Source organism: Aulonocara sp. 'chitande type north' Nkhata Bay, linkage group LG20 (genome assembly GCF_057382095.1).
Source record: "Aulonocara sp. 'chitande type north' Nkhata Bay isolate Kocher_YH1m ecotype deep benthic linkage group LG20, A_spYH_male_GT1.1, whole genome shotgun sequence".
Taxonomy (NCBI): domain Eukaryota; kingdom Metazoa; phylum Chordata; class Actinopteri; order Cichliformes; family Cichlidae; genus Aulonocara; species Aulonocara sp. 'chitande type north' Nkhata Bay.
Window position 1 is genome coordinate 18507059 of NC_141363.1, and position 24229 is coordinate 18531287.

At 43.5% G+C, this 24229-nt stretch overlaps 2 protein-coding genes across 9 annotated transcripts in view; one reads left to right on the top strand and one right to left on the bottom strand.

The window, feature by feature from the left end:
* The first annotated feature begins 2339 nt into the window (after positions 1–2339).
* tcea2 (transcription elongation factor A (SII), 2) lies at positions 2340–23997 on the top strand. 4 transcript variants are annotated; one of them, XM_086278591.1, is made up of 10 exons: positions 2340–2503; positions 4026–4088; positions 4341–4446; positions 4612–4693; positions 4793–4944; positions 5148–5202; positions 5428–5584; positions 10208–10354; positions 10426–10497; positions 22187–23997. In XM_086278591.1, the coding sequence occupies exons 1-10, from the start codon at positions 2435–2437 to the stop codon at positions 22325–22327; spliced, it is 1044 nt and encodes a 347-aa protein (XP_086134717.1). In that variant the 5' UTR covers positions 2340–2434; the 3' UTR covers positions 22328–23997. The 4 variants fall into 4 exon arrangements, with proteins under 4 accessions (XP_086134717.1, XP_086134718.1, XP_086134719.1 ...); XM_086278592.1 differs by having other exon boundaries at positions 4796–4944; XM_086278593.1 differs by lacking the exon at positions 22187–23997 and adding an exon at positions 11314–14532.
* LOC147305428 (regulator of G protein signaling 17-like) overlaps positions 15657–24229 on the bottom strand; it is a 44514-nt gene continuing 35941 nt past the window's right edge. For 3 of the 5 annotated variants that reach the window (XM_086278598.1, XM_086278597.1, XM_086278600.1), the window contains 4 exons: positions 23635–23807; positions 23418–23513; positions 22758–22992; positions 15658–17910 (listed from right to left, as the gene is read on the bottom strand). In XM_086278598.1, the coding sequence (XP_086134724.1) occupies positions 17716–17910; positions 22758–22992; positions 23418–23513; positions 23635–23807 (699 nt within the window). In that variant the 3' untranslated portion in view covers positions 15658–17715. Of the gene's footprint in view, positions 17911–22757; positions 22993–23417; positions 23514–23634; positions 23808–24229 lie in introns of all 5 variants that reach the window. The other 2 variants (XM_086278595.1, XM_086278596.1) reach the window with 2 other exon arrangements.

Genomic DNA, 24229 nt, shown 5'->3' on the forward strand with positions numbered 1-24229 from the left:
CAATGTTGATGGTGAACAGATCAAAACACTGACAGAATCCATGGATGGCAGGCTTTTGAGTGTCCTTGCAAAGAAAGGTGGCTATATTGGTCGCTGATTTGTTTTTGTTTTGTTTTTGAATGTCAGAAATGTATATTTGTGAATGTGGAGATGTTATATTGGTTTCACTGGTAAAAATAAATAATTGAAAATGGTATATATTTGTTTTTTGTTAAGTTGCCTAATAATTATGCACAGTAATAGTCACCTGCACACACAGATATCCCCCTAAAATAGCTAAAACTAAAAACAAACTAAAAACTACTTCCAAAAACATTCAGCTTTGATATTAATGAGTTTTTGGGGTTCATTGAGAACATGGTTGTTGTTCAATAATAAAATTATTCCTCAAAAATACAACTTGCCTAATAATTCTGCACTTCCTGTAAACATCAAAGTGCTTTCAGAAGAGGATCCATATTGTGTTTGGAACATGAAGTCAGGAAAGCACAAATAAACAAAGAGAGTGTAGTTGAGGTGTTTGCTGACATGGAAAAAGCCTTCGACACGATGTGGAGAGAAGGCCTCAAAGGCCTCAAAGTCAGGAAACCGGGTATCAGTGGATGTTCAGATGATAAAGGATTTATTAAGGGGAAGACAAATACAAGTGAGAATTGGGAAGATTCACTCGGAGAGGTTTCCCGTAGAAAACAGTACACATCAAGGGAGCAGAGTGAGGCCTTTGTTATTTCCTTTAATAATAAATCATGTGTTTAATGACATACAGGGTGGGATGGGGGTTTCACTTTGATGGAGCGATGGGGAAGAGAGGGAAAACATTTTTATTCTTTACAATAAAAATGTTTATTGTAAAGAAACTACAGGGGGCAACTGGAAAAGTTGAAGAGTGGTCGTATAAACAGGGTTTTAAATTTTCGGTTTATAAGACCAAGGCAATGATTTTACGAGAAAAAGAGTTGGAGAGGAAGTCAAGCTTAAGTTATACGGTCAGGAGTTAGAAAGAGAGAGTAAATTTAAGTTTCTTGGATTGTGGTTGGATGAAAGGGTAACACGGGCTGAACACATTCAGGGAATAATGGATAATAAATATAATGAGCGGTTTACTTGGGATGGGCTGGGGAGCAGATAGGAAGTCTTTGAGGGCCATATACCCTGGGTTAGTCAAATCAGTGTTAGATTATGTGTAGCATATAATTCAGTGGCAGACACAAACCTTTCAAAGTTAGACCATATTCAGTATCAGGCACTGAGACTCTGCACAGGTGTGTTTAAAACAAGCCCAACAGCAGCTTTACAGATGGAGATGGGTGAGATGCCACTAGGAATGAGAAGAGAGCAGTTAACACTTAATGGCAAATCTGGACGGCCATGGACAGGATCACCCAACAGAAGAGGTACTAAAACCTTGCAGGAAACAAAGAGCTTCGGATGGACTGTGACTAGGAGAGCATCAGTTCAACATCAGTCAAAGAGTGCCGTTATCAGCAATACCTCCATGGATACTACCTGATGCCACAGGAAGTATCCATTATTGGAAAAGAAGAACAGGGACAGGGTAGTTAATTTAAACGCACATACAGGACAGGCTTATATCGACAAGTATTATAATTATGTACAAATACATACAAATGCATCAAAGAACACAGCCGGTCAAACCGGTGTAGCATTGGTTGTTCCAGAGTTTAAAGTCAAAATAGGGAAAGGATCAGTGACGGACTGTCAGTATACAGAAATGCTCGCAATACGGTTAGCTGTTCACTGGGTAGAAGACATGAGGCCGTTTAAAGCAGTAATTTGTTACGACTCTGGCTCGTCATTGGTCAGTTTACAGAGTAGCCGCTCAGAAAGCAGAGCAGATGTCCTAACAGAGGTTCAGCAACACTTCACAGAATATACACACATGTGTTTATGGATTCCAGCTCACTGTGGAGTCAGAGCAGATGAAATGGCAGACAGAGCTGCAAAGGAAGCCACAAAGCATGGGGTAGTGAACCTGGGTATTAGCCTCTGTCAGACAGAGATAACGAGTATGGTAAGGCAAGAAATGAAGGAAACCTCAGTGATATGTAAATGAAACTGGATCTTATTGATTTACTGCAAAAGGACCCATGAAGTGAAAGTTATCAGGCCTTATTCCAGTTTGTAAAAGAGGGTAAATCGCTCGGGAGAATTTGTTTGTTTGGGGTTTTTTTGAGCGACGGTCCAGTTCACACTCCACACCAGTTGGAGGCGGTAATGCGCCGTTTTGTTTTTTGCCAACCAAAGTAAGAAAAAGAAGAAGAACGTTAACCTGGAGAGACAAGAAGACTCCATCTCCCACAATGCCTCGCACACAACGACCGGCCGTGAGAGGAGAGAAGAGGACGGAGAAGAGTTTGCGCTCCATCCATGGAGCTTTCCTCTGCAGGGCAGTGACGCAGAGGCAGCCGCAGACATGGTGAAGGATCAGGAAGTGGAGCGCATCGCCAGAAAGTTGGATAAAATGGTGCAGAAGAAGAGCACGGTGAGTGAAAGCGGCCGACAGGTGATGGTGAGCGAGGAAGGTAACACTTTGAAATCATGACACAGTTCAGATTTCAAACGGACACACCTGGAATCAGCTCAGAGCTCATCACCTGCAGTCAGGTGATTAGTGATGTCATTACATGGCACAAAATATTCAAACTGTAGTTTCCTGAACTCCAAATGTGACCAACGTGTGCAGCATGATGCAGACAGACCTCTGAGGCTGGACTGACGGAGAGGCTGTAGGCTTGATACTGTTTCTGTGCTGTGATGAGCTCTGAAACCTGACTGAAACTCTTCAAATAAACCATTCCTCTGCAGATGATCTGTTAGCTGTTTGACAACTACTCTTTCAAGGATGTTTGATATGAAAGGAAGGTTGGAGATTGGCCTATAATTAGCTAAGACTGCTGGGTCTAGAGATGCTTTTTGAGTAAAGGTTTAACTACAGCCAGCTTGAAGGCCGGTGGTACATAGCTGATTATTAGAGATAGGTTGATCATATTTAAGATCGAAGCATTAATTAATGGCAGGACTTCTTTGAGCAGTCTTGTCCTGCTTTCTGCTGTTACTCTCTTTTGCTTAACTTGCGCTCTTTGACTGTACTGAACTTTCTTCTGTTTGTCTGTCGTCTTGTCATGCAGCTCCTTGAGTTCTTGGTGAAACTTTGTTTGTTATCAAAGAGGTAAAAGATAAAAGAAATATTAGCTGTGTTTTTATTCCACCTGAATGTAAAGGTGTGCTGACCAAAGAAAAATAGTATTGCACAAAGGCAAGGCGAGTTTATTTGTATAGCACAATTCAACAACAAGGTGATTCAAAGCGCTTTACAGAGACATTAGAAACACAAACAATAAAAAGCATGATTTAAAATTGATTAAAACATGCAAACAAACAAACTAATAAACAAACAAACAAAACAGTATATAAAATCAAAACTGATCAAATCAGAACAATAGATAAAATCAGTAGTTAAATGTAAGTTTTGAAATTTAAGCTTAAAGTGTGGATTTGGTGCTTTATTCAAATGCAGCTGAGAACAGGTGAGTCTTCAACCTGGATTTAAATAAACTGAGTGTTTCAGCTGATCTGAGGCTTTCTGGGAGTTTGTTCCAGATATAAGGAGCATAAAAGCTGAATGCAGCTTCACCGTGTCTGGTTCTGACTCTGGGAACTGATAAAAGACCAGATCCAGATGACCTGAGGGATCTGGAAGGTTCATACTGGGTCAGGAGGTCACTGATGTATTTTGGTCCTAAACCATTCAGAGCTTTATAGACCAGCATCAGAACTTTAAAGTCTATCCTCTGACGGACAGGCAGCCAGTGTAAAGACCTCGGAGCTGGACTGATGTGGTCCACTTTTTTTGGTCTTAGTGAGGACTCGAGATTCAAATGTGAAGCTTTACTGAAAAACTTTAATAGTTTTTTAACATTCAGACAGAAACCTTCTTACAGTTTTTCACAACACGTTTATTTAGTAAACGACTAGGTACAATAAAATGGTGGTTCTGTTTACAGGACAATGCTCTGGACCTGCTGAGAGAACTGAAGAACATCAACATGTCTCTGGAGACACTGCAGGTGAGCAACTCCACAAACAATATGGTGATACGAAAAAGCCTGAAATTCACTTGCGTGTCTGATTTAACTGAACTGAAGGTAACACAGGACTCGGTGTTTATGACTTTCAGTGTGCAGTAACACACCGGTGAGATTAAAGTCCACGAGGTTTATGAATACACTAGACCAAATCCATTTATCATTGCTGTGAATGTTTTCATTTAAAGCGCTGCAGAAACGTGTGTGTGTGTGTGTGTGTGTGTGTGTGTGTAGTCTACCAGAGTGGGTATGTCGGTGAACGCTGTGAGGAAACAAAGTTCAGACGAAGAAGTTCAGACTTTAGCCAAAACTCTCATCAAGTCCTGGAAGAAACTGCTGGGTGGGTAAAGAAAAACCGAAACGTGACATATAATGTGTCTCCAGGTGACTGTTGTCAGTTCGCATGATTTAAGTTGCATCATCAAGTGTTAGAAACCGTAATCCCGAGTGTACAAACAGGAAGTAGAATTATGGCTGCAGTCATTTGTTAGTTTTTATCTGACAGAGGGTTCAGAGGAGAAGAAAAAGGACGGCTCTCCGGTGAGGTCTTCATCCACCTCCAAGGATTATGGCAGCAGTGAAAAAGGGTCTGTTGCACACTGGCGGCGGCGTCAGCTTGTTTACATGTTTGCGATCAGGAGAAAGTTTCAGTCAAATAAGAACTCTTCCTCTCTCCTCCTCCTCAGCAGTAAATCTTCTGAGGGGCCCCCGTCCACCCCCACTTCCCCAACTACCACCACCCTCTCTCAGGTCACCTCCTTCCCCCCTGCCCCCGTAACCATGGGCTGCGTGAGAAGCAAGAGTCGAGAGCTGCTGGTAGCGGCGCTGCAGACGGACGGTGAGAAGATAATGAAGTCTGGATCTTTTCAGACTCTGAACCCTGCCTTGATCAGATTAATCTGATCGTATCACTGTCTAAATGAGGAATCTGTGTTTCAGTAATCTCCTGTTTACACAAAGACCTGGAATCTGTCAGAGTTGATAGTCAGGTGTTTGTGGTGCTGTTTACAAGCATGAAGCTAACCAATGTTTGTGTTTTAGATGACCACAAGGCCATCAGAGTGGACTGCGAGCACCTGGCGGCTCAAATCGAAGAACATATCCTTTCGTGTTGCTATTGCTGAAACCTGACCACTGAACAGTGTCGGCGGGAGCATCCTCACAGGAAGGATCTCACTTTACTGGAGCAGATTTCATTCATGATTACATAAAAGCTTCAGTATTAATGAACACCAGCAGCACTACAATAAATGTTCTGCACGTTTTTCCAGTTCCAACACATTTCGCACACACTCTTGATCCTTGACGGCTCGCCATGTGCACAGATCTTCCAGGAGTTTAAGTCGACAGACATGAAATATAAAACCCGTCTACGAAGTCGAATCTCCAACCTGAAAGACCAGAAGAACCCAGAACTGCGCCGCAACGTACTGTGTGGAAACATCTCGCCACATCGCATCGCCTGTATGACTGCTGAGGTCAGTGCGTCTTCCTCTTTAAATAGGGGTCAGGGGCGGAGTTTCACGATACAGTGCAGTGTAACTGTATAACCCTTTATTACTTCTACAGTTACATCCATATATATTTGGACACTGACACAAGGTTTTTTTTGTTTTTTTTTTAACCTGTTTTTTAGTTGTATAAAGGACATAATGTGCAGACTCTCAGCTTTCATTCGAGGGTATCCACATTGAAACTGGATGAAGGATTTAAGAGTTTCAGCTCTTTAACATGTGCCACCCTCTATTTAAAGGGACCAAAAGTAATCGGACAATCGTCTGAAAGGCCGATGGATGGTGTGGGCCAGGGGTCGGCAACCTGCGGCTCTTTAGTCCTTGTACTGCGACTCCGCGTGGTTTGGGTAAAATAAATTAGAAGTATTTAGCTGAAGTGTGTTTTACTTGTATTTAGTTCTTTTTTTAACTTGTAGTTCTAAATTGGAAGATTATTGTGATTTTGAAATATAAAAATAAAATTATATTTTATTATTTTTCATCGCTCAAAATAAGCGTCACACTCGCGGAAGCCGGTGTACCCGCAGAAACGTCGTGCATCGAGACTTTCAACCCCAGGTAGGCCAGTTATGGATCTTCGGATCCACATTATGTCAGCAGCTGTTCTCCACCGTGAACTATGTTAAAAACAAACACCGCTCATGCCTCACAGATGACAGCTTACAGTCCTGCGTAAAGATGGAAGCCACGATTTGCAGACGCTGTGTGCAGAGGTTCAGGAGCAGAAGTCCCATTGTAAACATATCACGGCAGATCCGACAATGTTTGCATGAACACGCTTTTCAGCATCTCTTTATTGACCACTTTTCACACACGGTTGCTGTACGCATACAGTCGGTGTTAAAGCTCACAGCCCAACACATACCAACACAGCAGCACAGATAGATGGTAGATGGCCTGTATTTATATAGCGCTTTACTAGTCCCTAACATTATGCACTCCACACTGTATATAAATGCCACTTGTTTTGCACATATTCAACTCTGTATATTTTATATATTTTATTATTATTATTATTATTATTATTATTATTATTATTATTTTATTTTATTTTTTTACTATTTAATTTGTAAAAATGTGTATACACACACACACACACGTAGGAAAATATTTAGTATACACATCCAGAAATGCATACACTATTATATATTGTACATATATTTATTAGTTTCAGGTTGGCCATTCTTGTATTTTGCTCGTTTGTGTTGTTGTGTTTGCACATCTCTGTTGCTTGTGGGGCTCGCACACAAGAATTTCACTCGCATGTGCTGTGCCAGTGTGCCTGCACATGTGATGTGACAATAAAAAGTGATTTGATTTGATAAGGACCCCAAAGCGCTTTACACATCCAGTCATCCACACATTCACACACTGGTGATGGCAGTTACATTGTAGCCACAGCCACCCTGGGGCGCACTGACAGAGGCGAGGCTGCCGGACACTGGCGCCACCGGGCCCTCTGACCACCACCAGTAGGCAACGGCTGAAGTGTCTCGCCCGAGGACACAACGACCGAGACTGTCCAAGCCGGGGCTCGAACCGGCAACCTTCCGATTACAAGGCGAACTCCCATCGCTTGAGCCAGATAGCACAGAGGTTAAGGCGGCGAGGCGTGATTGCGGGTGACTCTCAGGTGCGTCCGCCTCCTCTGCAGCGGCACTGCAGACCACGCCCTGCCACACCCATTAACCTGGTAAAATACATATGTAGGCAGAATTTTGCAAATATCTATTTTTCATTTTTTTTTAGCAGCATAGTGCTTTTTTCCAAAGTCAGGTCAAGGCTCCAAAAGCCCAAAGGCGATATGAGGGTGGCGGCTCACAGTTTTTGTTTGCTGGATCACTTTAGTTCAGCTGGGTGTTTCCTTTTGTTATATTTCTTTAAGAGTTCAAAATGTGTTAATTACATAATGTAATTTTCTCCATACCACTTCATGGATTCATAAGCAACACACCTTAGTTGAAGCATAAAGGTAAAAAAAAAAAACCAATATATGCAGTGTTATTTTCATTTTAGATGTCAAAAAGTATTTGCGGCTCCCAGTGTTTTCTTTTGCGTGGAAACTGGGTCCAAATGGCTCTTTGGGTGTTAAAGGTTACTGACCCCTGGTGTGGGCAATTCCTTCGTCATGTCATCATCAGTGAAGAATAAAGATTTGACTTGATGTTTGGTTCTTGCATTTGGAAGATTTTGCTGTGAACAGACATCATGCAGTCAATGCAGCTCTGAAACAAACAAAGACAAACCGTCTGAGAAATTGCTGCAGTATTAGGAGTGACAAAATCATCCTGAGAAAGAAAGCGAGCACTGATGAACTCAGCAAGGCAAAAAGACCTGGACGTCCATGGAAGACAACGGTGGTGGATGCTCGCAGAATCACGGTGCAGAGAAACCTCTTCACAACGTCAGCCAAGGGAACAACACTCTCCAGGAGGAAGGCGTGTCGATACCCAAGTGCAGCATAAAGAGCGGACTGTATGACAGAAAGCACAGAGGGTTCACTGCAGGGTGCAACCATTCATAAGCCCCGAGAATAGAAAGGCTTGATCGGCTACAAACATCTAAAAACGCCGGCACAGCTCTGGGAAAACATTCTTTGGACAGATGAGGCCAAGATCAAGAGAAAAGTATGGAGAAGGCGTGGAACAGCTCGTGATCCAAAGCATACAGCATCATCTGTAACACACGGTGGAGGTAGTGTGATGGTTTGGACGTGCATGGCTGCCAGTGGCACTGGGATACGAGTAGGGATGGGTATCGAAACCCGGTTCTTGTTGAGAACCGGTTCCCAATGTTTCAGTTCCTTGGAATAGTTTGCCATTTTTGCAAACGATTCCCTTATCGATTCCAGTCGCCCCGAATGACGTCACCACGTTGTGGAGCGTCATTTACCTGGCAGGAAACACGGCGGCTCAAACGCTCAAAAGTTTGGTTATACTTTACGAGAACGGATGACGACAGGGCAACTTGCAATACTTGCAAAGTAAATATTTCATTTAAGGGAGGAAACACTACGAATATGCAAAAGCATTTGCTCACAAAACACACGATGACCTTAAATGAATGTCGTGTTTTTAATTCTGGACTCGTGAATCTCAACCCAGCAGCAGCGGTAACGTTTGCACATCCTCTCCCGTTAATGCGGCAGGTAAATAATCAACTAACAGTGCATATTATGTTAGCGCGATCTGCCTTATTACAAACCTGCCATCACTGTGTGTTTAGTGACCATGATGCGAGACAGAGTCTGGCTCAGATGCTGGCAGTTCTCGCTGCAGTCTGCCGGCAGCGTCTCCTTTCAGGCAGGATAGACGAACGTCACCGAGCAGTGACTCAGTTTGTGGTCAAAGGCTTGCACCCGTTTGCCACAGCAGATGATTTTCAGTAAGTGAATGTGTGTAATTGTAGGCAGGGACATTACTGGATATTCTTGTGTAATTGCTACAGAATAATTTATGTTATACTTTGTTATTGCTACAGAAGAATATTTATTTTATTATTTCACATTTACAATGTTTTTTCCTGGGGACCCTGTGACACCCCATTGAAGAGCCATAGGCTGGATCTCTTAAGATCTCACTGTTGGGTTTGTAAGGCCATGTTACTCCTAAATTTCTATCTTGTTCAAAGAGAAGATATAAAACAAAGTTCTAAGCTAGTCGACCTTAGTGTCCTCCTTTTTAAAAAGAATCGATAAAGAATCGAATCGTTAAACAGAATCGAAAATGGAATCGGAATCGTGAAAATCTTATCAATACCCATCCCTAGACATGAGTGTTTATGATGATGTGACCGAAGCAGCAGAACGAACTCCTGAGGTGTTCAGAGACAGACTGTCTACGTGCAGTCAGAGTCAGTGTGTTTCATAATACAGATGACCCGAAACACACAGCCAGGAGTTTATTGGAAAATTCTTCAAGGGCCAAGTCAGTCAGCTGATCTTAGCCCAACTGAGCGTTTCACTGGTTGGAGTCAGACAGAAAGGCCCACAAACAGGAAGTGAAAGTTGCTGCAGTAAAGCCTGCAGAGCGTTAAAAAGCAGCATCTGGTGATGTCCAAGACTTCAGGCAGAGGGTCTTCAACCAAGTATAAGAAATGAACATTTTATTATATGTAATTGGTCCGATTACTTTTCTGTTTTGTGTTTGATTGCATTAAAATGCTTTAGTTCCTCACATTTATGCAATCTTTTTGTTCAAACCATTGAATTAAACTGAAAGTCTGCACTTCACCTGCATCTCAGTTGTTTCATTTTAAATTGATTGTGGTGATTTACAGAGCCTAAATTAGAAAAAAGTTGTCTCTGGCAAAATATTTATAGGCCTAATATTGTTTTATTCTGAAAGTCTAAATGGGAAGTAATTTGTTTTAGTTTCACGTTAGTGAGATGAGGTCAAGAACCCACTGAGCTTATAGAGTGAAACGGTAAGAATCCCCATTTGTGCAGCGGTGGTTTGTATGAATGTAAACTGGATAACTACAAAAAGGAGTGGAGTCAGTGGGTCGAATGAAGCTGTGTGTGTGTGTGTGTGTGTGTGTGTGTGTGTGTGTGTGTGTGTGTGTGTGTGTGTGTGTGTGCACGCGCAGGAAATGGCGAGTGCAGAGCTGAAGCAGATGAGAGAGGCTCTGACAAAAGAGTCGATCAGACAGCATCAGCTTTCCAAGGTCGGAGGAACTGAGACGGACATGTTTATCTGCAGCAAGTGTCATGGAAAGAGCTGCACGTACACACAGGTATGAGCACATCTTCAGGCTGATGGTCGCTGTTCTCTGACCAGTTTTCACCACCTCATTCTCGTGTTCAGGTGCAGACCCGCAGCGCTGATGAGCCCATGACCACTTTTGTTTTGTGTAACGACTGCGGCAACCGATGGAAGGTAAGGCCCCTGACTCTGAGAAATACACAGGACATGTGGACTGGCGTTGACACTGATCAGTGTTACAGACGGCGCTGTCTTGGAAATATTTAGGGCCATATAAAAGTTTCTCTTCTGCAAATATTTGATAAATAGCTAATCGACCTACCCTCTTTCTCATCACCCTTCTTAGAGGTCTACACAGCAGTCACACCCACCCTCCTTCCTTCAGTACATCCATGAATCCTCTCTGAAGTCTTCCTCTTTTGTGGAGCTTTTGTTCACTTGTCTTGTGCACTGTCTGTTGCTTTGAATGTTTGAGCTCAGGTTTGCAGCTTCTGCCTCCAGATGGTGGCAGCAGAGGCTGAATTACAGCTTCCCCCTCTTCCTCTCAGCTCTATCTGCATGCTAACCTTCTTTACCTGACCTTCTGATCTTACCATACCCTCTCACCCCGACCTAGCTGATTTAGCTGCTGACTCAGGTCAAAGTGAAGCAACTAAATGGAGAAGCAGGTGATTTATGAGAAGAGCAAAGCTTCAGTTCAATTCATTTTCATTTATAAAATGCCAAATCACAACAGCAGCTGCCTCAAGCTGCTCAAAGCGAAAAGATTTGAGTTACCAGATCTGCATTTGTTTGTTAGCTCTGTGGTGTGTTTTTCCACTGCAGGTGTGCACTTTGATCTTTTTCCACTGAGCTTCTGCCTCTGATTTCTGAGGTGCTGAGATTCATAGTGTCTGTTTAGGGCCAGGTGACAGTCGGATCTGTTTCTGACTGTTTCAGGTTTCTCTGCATTGGGTCTGATTGAGGTGTCTCTTTGTATTTGTCTTTCAGTTCTGTTGAAGAAAACTCGGCCGTTTATTCTTCTGTCAAGAAGCAAATTGAAGTTATTGAAGTTTATTTTATTTTTTATTTTTTTGGTGTAATTTCTTTTTATATATCAAACTAAATGCTGCAATGTATTTGGAGAGACAAAAGCCAGCTGATGTTGTCCATTGGTTGAATTGGTTTTGTATTGATGACTGAGACTTCCTTTCTGAAGACGCTTGAGCCAGATTCAAATCACAGCTCATAGTGTGTCTTTCTTTGCCATGATGTGCTGAACATATTAAATCTGCTCTTGGATGAAGACCATCGAATCGCTGTTTTTATTGTTTTGGCTTCAGAAATCACCATCATCAATAAAAAGGGAAACCATCCCTGCCCCCTGGTGAACCTTGAAGTTTACTCACAAAGAAATCGGCAGGCTTTCTTTTAGAATTTCATTTGAATGGAGAGACGCAGAATATCAACCAAAAATCTAGAGAAACACATTAGACAAAACTAATGTCATGTTATTGGCTGAAATGAGTATTTGAGCCTTTACAACCCAGCTAGAATTCCGGTTCCCACCGTATACCTGCCCATGGCTGGAATGAAGTAAAAGACGACCACCATGAACTTGGTGAGGCATTGAGTTTGAGTATTCAGAAATTGGACTGAAATGTTCAAGCAGGCCCATCTGACGTTTGCAGTGAACATCTAAATGATTCAGGAAAGCCGGGTGAGCAAGTGCTGTGGTCAGATGAAACCAAAATGGAACTGAGTTCTACCCGCCGTATGACCCAAAGAACAGCATCCCCACCGTTGGGCATGGAAGTGGAAACTTGCTTGAAGTCGTTTTTCTGAGTGTACAGGCCCTGTGTCTTCAAAGTACAGGGCCATGTACCATTAAAATCTTGGACCAGAACCTCGTCCCCTCAGCCTGAATGCTGAAGATTGGTTGTGGGTGGGTTTTCCAGGAAGACCTTAAACATAGCACTAAGAGAACAAAGGACCGGCTAAAGACGAAGATCCAGAATGAGGTATTATGCACCGTCCTCACCAGTCTCCTGTCCTCAGGTCGATGAAAAGTCTGTGGTGAGAGTTGAAGCTTCGAGTTAATGCAGAATAGTTTGTCTCCTTTGAAATGAACCAGAAACCATTTCTTTCTTTGTGGGAAAACTTTCATCACATAATGATTTCTTTCACTGTAATTTCCCCAAAGACTTGTTAGACTGAGTCAGTGGTGGTACGATGTCATCGGCACTTGGGTTTGATTATAATAAATGATGTTGTGTTTTCAGTCATTCTGTAGGTTGGACTGGCTTCCAATCTGAAAAATGTTGATTAATACGAACTGAGAAGAATTCGGCTGGTTTACATGCCACCTGTAGGAAAAAAAAAATCTTGATGGTTGTTTAGCTGAGTGTGACTTTTAGCTCATCGAGACGAATGAACGATGACCTCGTGCAGCGTTGAGGTACCAGCATTGTCTCTCCACTCCTTCACAGTTCATCTTCACTGTCGGTCAGTGAAAATGAGATTAATTTACCCTCAGACTATTTGCAGAGTTACTCTAATCCTCTATTTAATGGATTATAATTCCCATTGTTAGTTTGTGCAAAACAGCCAACGAGTGACAACAAACCTTCTTCCTCTACTTGACTGGTTACAGTACCAGTGAACCCTGATGATTGCTAATCCTGGTTATATCACCCCTGAAGGTGTTCAACGCCTCAAATTCAACACAAATGTTCACACAGACTCGGGAAAGGTTTTTCCACCAAGACTCAACAAATATTTTTCAGGCTATAACCGAAAGGAGCTTCATGCCCCAAAATGTCAAGGACAAGTCTAAACGGACGAGGCTGGTTGGCTGATAGGCAGATTAAACAGATCTGTGATGGTGGCAGTCGGATGCATATCTAACCTGGCCTGGACAGACCAACATGCTCTTACTTTTGAGAAGTTAAACAGTATTCGTCTGAATAAATGTGGACGTTAACACTGTACCACGAAGCATCCAGCAAAAGACAGACTACTTAAACAAAGAGCAGAGGCCTCGTGCTGTTTTTCTAAATGCTGCTGGTGTTTGGAAGTGTGTTGACGGGTAGGATGAAGAGTGGTGGGGAAACAGAGCTGAGAAGGATTCTGTTGTGTTTGTTGTGGAAACACCGGTGAGCTCTTCCCATACATGAGCATGAAGAGAGACAGAGAAAACAGATATAACATATGTACAAATGAATCTTTTCACAAGTCTATTTTTGTCAAGAGAACATAATTGGTGCTCAGTGGAAACCGTCTGAGATTATAGATTTCAGGGAGCTGGTTCATTATTTTCTGTGTTCGTGGAAACTTTATTGAGTTGTACTCTTGGCTCCTGTTGTGCTCTAAGAACTGTTTATTAGAAAGTGTCTGACCTTAACCCAGCAGCAGAGAAGTTGTGTCCTGGACTCCAAAGAATTCCCCTCGTTCTGGACACGACACTGAGGATCAGGATTTTGTCACAGTCATTCAAACCAGGCAGCAGCAGATTAGTGACTGACCTCGAGCTGTGGACGGACACGTTTGTGTCATTTTAAGCTTCTTCCTGTCCTACAATGGTGTTTGTCTCCATCCTTCACCCAGCGTGATCGTTACTGGGAACAGTTTAACCCTTACCCTCCTGCTTCCTGTGCTGATGATTTTATATTAGCTCTGTAGCTAACCGTGAACTAAAGTTCTATATATCCTGACTTCCTGGACTAAAATCTGAAACTCCAGTCAGCGATAACGGGTATCGTGATTACCAGCCTTCTCTGTTAAGCCGGGCTCTTTGCTTCAGGCTCACATAAAAAAGGTATTTGACACGTCACGTCAGTCTTGTTTCTTATCAAATGATCCCTGTGAGCACCCCCTGCTCAGATGCTTTATCAGATGAGGATAAATAAAAATACAACACCTCTGAAAAAGACAAAATCTAAAAGTAAAATATTTATTTTTTAACAGATTTTTATTTTTTAATTTATTGTCTATTAATTGTAGTTGTTGTAAAATGTATTTATTTTGATTGTAAGCCCAACAAGGGACAATTGTTGAAAATTAGCAATAGCTATAAACTTATGTGCGTTACATCAGTTTCATGTTTTGTACTTGGACTATGTTAAACTGCACTGTCCCTTTTTAGATAAATAAATTAAAATAATCTGACAGCAGCAGAAACTGGTTCATCTAAAGATTTGAATTATTTTGTGTCTGAACGCGCTCAGTGCTGTTTGTTTTTAAGCTGTGAGACTTTAGACTGTATCCATGGAAACATCAAAGCTTCCTGTCACACAGCCTGATTTGTCACAGATCAAAGCGAAGTCTGTGACTTTACCACAAAGTCAGATATACGTGTTGGTGATCTGTGGCGAGCGTAGACCCTCAAGTTCATCATCACATCAGCTGGACCGACTTCACCAACCCTGCAAACACCGTTAGGTTTTCCTCTTCATCGAGGCCGAAGGTTAGAAAGAAATCCTACCATCAGAACACGGGAAACCAGCGAGCTAGCACCCTGACATGGTTAATGAAATCTGTGTGTGCAAGCCACTGCAACCCCCTCTGGCCTCTGCTCCGTAGCTGCTGGGTGACCTCTCGTTTGGGGCTCTACTCAGCTCTTCCCAGGAGGGTGGCACGGTTCCCCCCCCTTTAGTGGTCCTCCTCGGGTCCTCGTACTCTGGGGCCTCTGGATGTCTGGGGCCTGGATCTCCTCCATACCTGCTTCATACCCTGGTGGACGGGGCTGTGGCTCCCCACACTCCCTAGCAGATCGTTACATGGAGAAACCTTCGGAATACAAGCATGCTGATGCACACAGGTGTACACACAGGTGTTCACAGACGCGGACTACACCTTTCTTGGCTGCTGCCTCAAAGCACATTGTGCGCTGTCTATCTTGCGTGCTGCACAATATCGTTTAATATTTAGTATCTACTGATATCTATTGTTAGCTAGTTTATTGTGATGGTGCTGTTTTTATTATGTTGCTCTTTGTTGTTTGCTTTCTTGTTTTTTTTTCTCCATACAGGTGACCCAGGTGTTTTGTTTGTTTTTCTTTCTTTCTTCCCCCTTTCTCACAGTCTCTTCTCTCCTCTATTTTTCTTTCTCTCCCTCTCTTTCTTTCATTCTTTCTCCCTGTCCTATCCCGCAGTCATGTCTGTCCCGACTTTAAAAAATGAAAATAAAATAAATTCATAATTATAAAGGTCAATCAAATGGACCAATATGGCAAGGCCATGATGATCCACTTGGTAAAATAAATTCGCTTGGCATCTTTCTTGGCCTTAAGACAACAATTCTGATGGCTAAAGATCCAAACGGGACACACAAAAAAAAGAGTGTGTCGGTGCTGGTCAGTTATCATAATAACAGCGTTTTAGCCTGGGAGATTTTATTGATTCAGTCCTTGGTGTTAACACAGGTGTGAACACTGTCTGACCTCTCAGGTCATTTCTGTCACAAAACAAGCAGCCTCTCGTTGGATCTTCAGTTTTCTCTTTATATTTGTACAATTAAAATCACAGTTTTAACAAAATAGAAAATAAATAACATCAACAATACGAAGAGAAATGCATCGTGTGACTGGTCTGCTGAAGAGGGAGGCATCTCCTGTTTGGAACCTGTGGCCTCCGCCTCCATCTACCAGCGTTCCCATGAAGCAGTGCAGGAAGCGTCCGACTCACAACATGGGCTGCTTTTTTGCACCTGGGATTTCCTCCCGCCCCCCTTCCTGAATGGACCAACCACAGATGAGCCCGGTGGCCTCCTGCAGCTAATCAGGAGCCACAGACAGTGATGAGGTCAAAAGTGAGAGGTCGCAGAGGTCAGCAGCAGCAGCGCCCAGGTAGGCAGCCCCGGTGTGTGTCTGTGTGTGTGTGTGATACTATACTTACAGGGCCTGTTATAAATTTGTAAGAAAACAGATGTGGCGACCATAAACATTCACGTAATGGCAGCGTACGTCTGACTTAAAGAAGATAAAATTCCAACTTCACCTGCGCGTTATTCTTGGTCGTAAACAGTGAAGCGTTCTCCACCCGCACAAACAAAACCTCCTCTGTGTCACTTTTAACAGGTCCTTCTTCTTATGGTCTCTGCGACACGAGGCAGACACAATGTTCATTTATTACAACACAAACGTCCGCCTGCAGCTTTGCACTCTTTACATTTCATCTCTCAGTGATAGTAGTTTTTGGTTGCAGACTAGTTATGAACAATAATCATTATTACTGATTATCCATTCATTTTAAAGACACAGCGGTCACAGCAGCTTCGTTTACTCCGAAACTCAAATCTGTGTCTTTCTGACCATTAATGGAAGGAAAGTATTGATTATTGAACGGTCCGTGTAAGTAAAGTAGCACTGATTCTGTGTGTGTTTTCTAAACTCCAGTGTTTTTATTGCTCTGTGTGTGTGTGTGTCGGGTGTAATCAGTCTCATTGGGTCATCCTCTTCTGGAAAAACCAGGACGAGGAGAGACCACGGCAAACAAAAGTAGGTGAAATGTTCCACGTTCAGTTCTGTGATATAAAATATTCACGTAGTCGTTTGTTAATCAGTAGTTGGAGGAAGCGGCGCCCCCCTGTGGTCAGGAGTAAAGTCATCGATCCAGCGAACTACCAAAGATGAAGCGTCTCAGGAAGCGTCATGTTTCCAGTTCAAAAACAGAGAAAGGGAACGACGCAGCATTCATCTTTTTCTTTGAACCGCATCATTCCTGAAGTGCGAGGTGGAGTCAGCTGGCTCTGTGAAAGGAGATGCTAAGGAGCAAGGCTGGTAAAAATCCACAAAGAGCTGATGGCACATGTGAATATTTTTCCCACTGAAAAAACAATCACCCCAGTAAAACTTCAGTGTCATTCGCTGGTGCCCTCAGGAGCAGGTGGGAAACATGAACCAAAGCAGAGGTGAACCGTGAGGAGGAGGAAGGCAGGGATGGATCAGGGATCAGCTTAGTCTGATTTCAGTGACGTAAAACTCATAAATCACCTAAAATCAATAAGTTCACTGCTATTAAAATTCATCTGTTTGAGCTGAAACTGTTGGCCAGGAGTTTGTCTTAATATTTAACTGCTAGTTTTTAATCACTGCACTGCACTAACCCTGCACATAACAAGGTCTAACTGACGTCAAAGGCCTGATTAAGATTTCAAATTCGAGAAAAATATATATATTTTTATAAACATTGTAAATCTGTTTCCAGGGTTTTTTTTCTTGTTTTCAAAATGATTATCTCCATATTAAGAGAAGGTGACTACAAAAGAAGAAAGAAGTGAGCAGGAGTGTGACTAAAAGGAAGAAAACATGAAGTGGAGAGACGATGAAGATGAGTACGTGGGAAGAGCTGAGGATGGAGTGATGACTGCTTGAAAGATTTGGATGGAGGCAGAGCGCAGGTTGGATGAAGATGTTTAGGAGTAGGACTCGGAGGGCGTACGGGAGCCGCCATGAACCAGCGCCTTGTAGATGTTGGAGGCAAGGAATCGTGGGTAGGAGTCCCTGTGCATCAGCGTGTAGATCTGCAGCTGGGCGTCTTCAAAGGTGTGTGGCGTCGGATCCTGCATCTTCCTGTTGATCACCTCTCGAACCCGAGCATCCAGACTCACCTGGAGGGAAAAACACACTTTGATGCAACAAAGCAGTTCAGGTTTCACTACATAAAGAAACAGTGTGACTAATGAGCCAGCCAACCTGGAGCTGGAGACGTGACTGATAGGAGCTCACGAGAGACTCTTAACCAGGCACACTGCATTGAACAGCTGCTGCTAAACCCAACTCAGGCTACTGTGTCGTCTCCACATGTCTTTAACATGGAAATAACATTTCACTAACTGAGCCCACGTCCTCATTTTAGGTTTGACAGCATTTTAGTAGGTAAAAGTGATGCTTTGGCATGAATTGAGCTGCGGTTTGGGGAAGGCCTCGAAGGAGACTGGCGATGGCTCCCGGGCCTGGCAGATCCCAATGCACTAAATAGAAGTGAAGAAGTTGAAGAATGGAGAAGAAAGAGAGAGGGAGGGTGAGGCACGTAAACGAGAATGATCGGCTTGCAGAACTGGGGGAACCTCTGTAGATGACAGCCGGAAGGAGCGTTTGGAGGCGTGGTCCTGCTCCTGAAATCCCGATACATAATCTCCAATAAAAATGTTGGATGTCTTGATGCTCAGTCATCCAGGTAAGTAAATCCCAAAAGGCTGATTCTGTTCATCTGGACGTTTTCGGTGGGAGAAACGTTTCATCACTCAAGGAACCGACCTCACAGCCCATTGTTCATTCAGTGGGCTGGATTCAGTCATTGTGCAAATGTGCTCTTTATAAGGTTGAAACCTGCAGTCAGCTGAGACTGAAGGAGTCACTTAGACGATCGTGAAACGTTTCTCCCACTGAAAACGTCCAGATGAACAGAATCAGCCTTTTGGGAAAAATGTTGGATGTTGTCTTCAGGAGCTGCGTACCCAAAAGTATAGTGAGAGTGACCTGTGAGAGTCTGTCACAGGCAGAAGACTTTCTACAGAACTGCAGGCGAGGATCTGAATGGATCACGATCCAGAGTTGTGCCTGTGGAGTGGTCGGTGGGTGTTGTGGTGGTGATCCCTGAAGCAGACAGGCCTAAGAAGAGGCCTATGGAGCTTGGTTTACTTGTGGACTCTGGAGGCTGCAGAGCGGTAACAATGGGCAGAACGCATCTCTGGTCATGGTTGAATGAACCAAACCTCTGCTGTGAGAGTTAGGGGAAGCCTTGAGCAAGACTTTTGTTCAGTCTTAAAGAAATTCTGGCAAATGATCAGGCAACTCTGGGGGGAAGCAGATTTATGGTTGAGCAGTGTTTGCTGCCTATAGGCTGCAGACTACCCATCTGCCTGCAGAGAGCTCTGCTGCCAGAGGGAGGCAGTGTACAGAGTCTGTGGTTCAACCATCTGAGAGCCACTCTTGCTCATGTTGTTGTTGATCTTACATACAAAAAGTAGAAATTGAGTATTGACTCCTGTTCCCGGTGAACTCTGCTATCGCTCCCTTCTCTATTCCAGCCCACTTATCAACCAATCAACAATGCAGATACTTACATAATCTACACCCAGAGGCGCTCAGTCAGGATCGAGAAGAGTGCACGGAAATAAAAAAACAAACACGTCGCCCCCTCTGTCCCTTCAAAGGTATCGAGTATCGTCCCTTTGTATGGAGCTATCTGTTCTCTGAGTGTATAACTACAGTCAGAGCCTCGTCTTTGCCTGCAGAAAGTCAGACTGGTTCTTTGTCTTCGTTTATTCCCTTTGTCAACAATTCTGTTTATTATTTTTATGGATGATGGTGGAGAGCCCACAGAGACCAGTTACTGGCCCAAATGGACGAGTTTAACCCTGTAAACCAGGACCTGTCGCTGGCACCAGACAGGTGTTTTCAAATGGTTTTAAAAATCATATTACTCCAGTTCTGACCTCCTTACGCTGGCTTCCATTTGAATTTGGGATCTATTTTAAATCCTTTTACTGGTTTTTAAATCCTTAAATGGTATATTTGCCTTATACGGTTCACTCCGGTCAGCTGAGCAGCTGAAACTTAGAGGAGACCCTGAAGCTCTTCCTCTAGTAGGCGGTCGACTTCAGACGTGGTTTTTAAAAACTCATTTTTATACACTGGCCTTTGACTCAGTGGGTAACTGACACTGTTATTCTATTGTTAGTTATTTATTGTACTTTTTGTTCTTCTGCTGTACAGCACTTGGGCCAGCTATGTGTTCTAAGTGCTACATAAAGGAATTATGGTACGGGAACTGTAACTCCCATAACTGCTTACCAATTTGTTCAATTAAAAGAATCGCAAGTTTCTGACAGCCGCGAGTACAACAATGGACTGCACCAAAATGCTTATGGGTGCATTCCCACCTACATGATACAGGAAGTGAATTTTGTTATTGAAAAATCTGCTAACTTTACACGGGTCTCGCTCTGGGCCCGGGATTCTCTGGGATCTGTGTTTTGGGCCAATTACGGGCCTTTACCTGGCTGAGCAGGTGTCTAGTATAACCAGCTTCCCCTGGCTGAGTGATGTTTGAGGCTGGTGAAGAGGACTGGCTATTTAGATTTGTGTCGTTTGCAGCTTTAACACAATCGCTGTGTGTGCGCGTCTGCTCGTTGCATTAAAGACTAACAGGCTATGTTGGGACCAACGCAGGAGCATTAGGACCGTTACACTCCTTGTCCCCTTCATAGACCACGGTACTACTTCTGTTTACATTATACATGCTTCCCTTAGGCAGTATCATTAGAAGACATAGCATACATTTACATTGCTATGCAGATGACACCCAGCTCTATCTGTCCATGAAGCCAGATAACACACACCAATGAGTTAAACTGCAGGAATGTCTTAAAGACATAAAGACCTGGATGGTCGCTAACTTTCTGCTTCTTAGTTCAGATCAAACTGAGGTTATTGTACTCGGCCCTGAAAATCTTAGAAATATGGTATCTAAGCAGATTCTTACTCTGGATGGCATTACCTTGGCCTCCAGTAACGCTGTGAGGAACCTTGGAGTCATTTTTGACCAGGACATGTCCTTCAACTCACATATTAAACAAATATGTAAGACTGCTTTCTTCCATTTGTGCAACATCTCTAAAGTTAGAAATATCCTGTCTCAGAGTGACGCTGAAAAACTAGTTCATGCATTTATTACTTCCAGGCTGGACGACTGTAATTCATTATTATCAGGAAGTCCTAAAAACTCCCTGAAAAGCCTTCAGCTAATCCAAAATGCTGCAGCAAGAGTCCTGACAGGGACTAGAAAGAGAGCATATTTCTCCTGTTTTGGCTTCCCTTCACTGGCTTCATGTTAAATCCAGAATTGAATTCAAAATCCTGCTCCTCACATACAAGGTCTTAAATAATCAGGCCCCATCTTATCTTAATGACCTTGTAGTACCATATCACCCTATTAGAGCACTTGGCTCTCGCTCTGCAGGCCTACTTGTTGTTCCTAGAGTATTTAAAAGTAGAATGGGAGGCAGAGCCTTCAGTTTTCAGGCCCCTCTTCTGTGGAACCAGCTTCCAGTTTGGATTCAGGAGACAGACACTATCTCTACTTTCAAGATTAGGCTTCAAACTTTCCTTTTTGCTAAAGCATATAGTTAGGGCTGGACCAGGTGACCCTGAATCCTCCCTTAGTTATGCTGCAATAGACGTAGGCTGCCGGGAATTCCCATGATGCATTGAGTTTTTCCTTTCCAGTCACCTTTCTCACTCACTATGTGTTAACAGACCTCTCTGCATTGAATCATATCTGTTATTAACCTCTGTCTCTCTTCCACAGCATGTCTTTATCCTGTCTTCCTTCTCTCACCCCAACCGGTCGCAGCAGATGGCCCCGCCCCTCCCTGAGCCTGGCTCTGCCGGAGGTTTCTTCCTGTTAAAAGGGAGTTTTTCCTTCCCACTGTTGCCAAAGTGCTTGCTCATAGGGGGTCATATGATTGTTGGATTTTTCTCTGTATCTATGAAGCGCCTTGAGGCGACTTATGTTGTGATTTGGCGCTATATAAATAAAATTGAATTGAATTGAATTGAATTGGATGGATGAGCACCAGGGTACATCCATGCAGCCCCAGCAGGTCCCCGAGGCCATCTGCTGGCTGTGCAGCAAACAAGATCTAAAGGAGTCGGAGCTTTTCCATCAGTGGCCAAACTGTGGCGCTGTCTCCCCCTGAGTCTGACATCTCATTGGGTTCCTTCTCAAAGCAGCTAAAAACCTTTTAAACCTGCTTTTGGGAACTTTTCTGTTTTTCTCTCTGATGCTATCTGGAAAGATTCTATGGAAATACAGTTTGACTCATTTTGAACTGTCAGAAGCAAAAATGATAACTGAAGACACATTTCTGCTCCCCACAGCTTACATCCACTGGTGTGGCTCGACCGACAGATCAGCTGACTCAGAACCCACGGAGCATACGCTCCTCCACAGCCAGAGGTTGGAGAGAAGTCTCCAGAAGCATGGCCTCAGCTTTGGTGGTGCTGTCCAGCGTGCTGTAACTTGTCATTTCAACTGCTGAAATCAATTAAATATTTTCTTTACCTCCTTAAAGAAAGAAAACCCGAACACTGAGAGTGCCAGTGCTGAAAATCCAAGACGTACGGCTGTAAGGTGCACCTGTAAACACCTGGATTTTAGAAGCTAATGTGGGAGAAATACGCACTCTTTCTGTAGCGTTTGGGATTAAATGAAGAATTTTTTTCCAAAAAAGTCTGGAGTTGGTTTCTTCGAGGATAGCAATGAGAATGCGTAAACAGGAAGTAAATCCTGGTGTCAGAACCTGTATCCAGTGTTTTTGTAACAGAGCGATCACAGCTCTGGCTTAGACACACCTTACATCTTACAGCTCTGTGCACCTGTTGTATAGTTCACACACTGGTCCTCTAAACAGTGAGCACTGGTATAACCCCAGCTGAAAAACAGTCATACCTCTTTTGGTGACAGAATAGAAATGTAGTCTTCATAGATGGAACGAGCTTTCTCCTCAATGGCGCTCTTGTTCATCTCCTGTTTGAGGTCCTCGCAGGCGAGCCAAAACAACATGTTCTCCTCGCTGTACTCTGTCCGCAGGAACTCCCGGAAAACATTTCGACCTGCCGGATTCCTCATCAGCTTGTCGAAGGACTGAGACCACAGCCGGATCTCTTCTAACGATGGTTTGGTGCTGAGGAAGAAGCGGGGAAAGCTTTGTTCATCTTCATCTGTTCATTTGTGTATGTTCCTGGGCTGCAGTTAGCTGATATAAAATTGAACGTACGAATATTTGGATATTTCTGACTTAATTGCAGTTGTGAGGCTAAACACTGAGAGTCTGTAAAGATCCTAGAGCCGTTAATGCAGGATAAACTGATGTAGGCACAGTCAGACCACATCTGTGTTTGAACACGTTTCCTTTGCAGGTAAATAAAACTCACACTCAGGCTCAGCTTATTCCCAAACTGCGTACTACTCCCATCAACATGTTTCACGGCTCGCTGAGCTCAGCTGAGGTCATACTGCCCCCTGGTGGCATTTTTCTGCAGTGCGGAAAAAGTTGTGTTTTTCATGTTTTTGAGGTCGAGCAGAGAACGATCGACTGCAGTGACTCACCAAGCTTCACAGTTTGGAATGGTTTCCATCTTTGTGTCCGGTATCTTCTTCCTCCTCCTCCACCTCTGCCTCTCCTCTTCATTCCTGACAGTGAGACTGACATGATAAAACAGCCTTCAGACAGGAAACGCGCACACACACAAACTCGCACAAACAGCACAGCCACACACGATGAGGTTAAGGGCAGCACTGACCAGGTAAGGCAGGTGTGTCTCACCATGAACAGCTGCAGCAGCAGCACCAGCAGAAGCAGCAGGCGTTGGGCCGCTGGGAATTTTGGGTAGTGGCCGTGCCCCGCCCCCCTCCCGTCCCGGTCAGTGCAGAGGTCTCGCTGCGACCTCCGCCCATGGTGAGCTCCGCCCCTCGCTCGGCCGGAATCGGACCTGTGTACTGTACAGATACATACTCAGGGTGATCAGTGTTGGGAAGGTTACTTTTAAAATGTATTCCATTACAGATTACATGCCCCAAAATGTATTTTGTAACGTATTCCGTTATGCGACTCAATGAGAGTAACTATTCTGAATACTTTGGATTACTTAATATATTATCATGCTTTTTCCAACTACATGAATGTATTGCTGGGTGATTTATTACTGAAGGTTACTCGCCATACCAATACCAACTAGATGTAAAAATCTTAATATAAATGAGTAACAGTAGGTGGACATTAGGTAAGGCTACACTTTTTGCAGCGATCTCGTGTAGAAAACTATTTGGCGCGTATATAAAACAGGTCCGCGGCTCCGAACCGTAGTAAAGGGACCTCTGGCTAATACGTCAGGTTCGTGTCGGGCTCCTAGCCGAAAAAT

Bases quoted from the DNA above. Each gene is read 5' to 3' on its own strand.
- tcea2 (XM_086278591.1), top strand. From the start codon at position 2,435: ATGGTGAAGGATCAGGAAGTGGAGCGCATCGCCAGAAAGTTGGATAAA. The intron at 4,694-4,792 runs GTCTGTTGCACA...CCTCCTCCTCAG, and splicing joins TATGGCAGCAGTGAAAAAGG to CAGTAAATCTTCTGAGGGGC. The intron at 10,355-10,425 runs GTATGAGCACAT...TCTCGTGTTCAG, and splicing joins AGAGCTGCACGTACACACAG to GTGCAGACCCGCAGCGCTGA.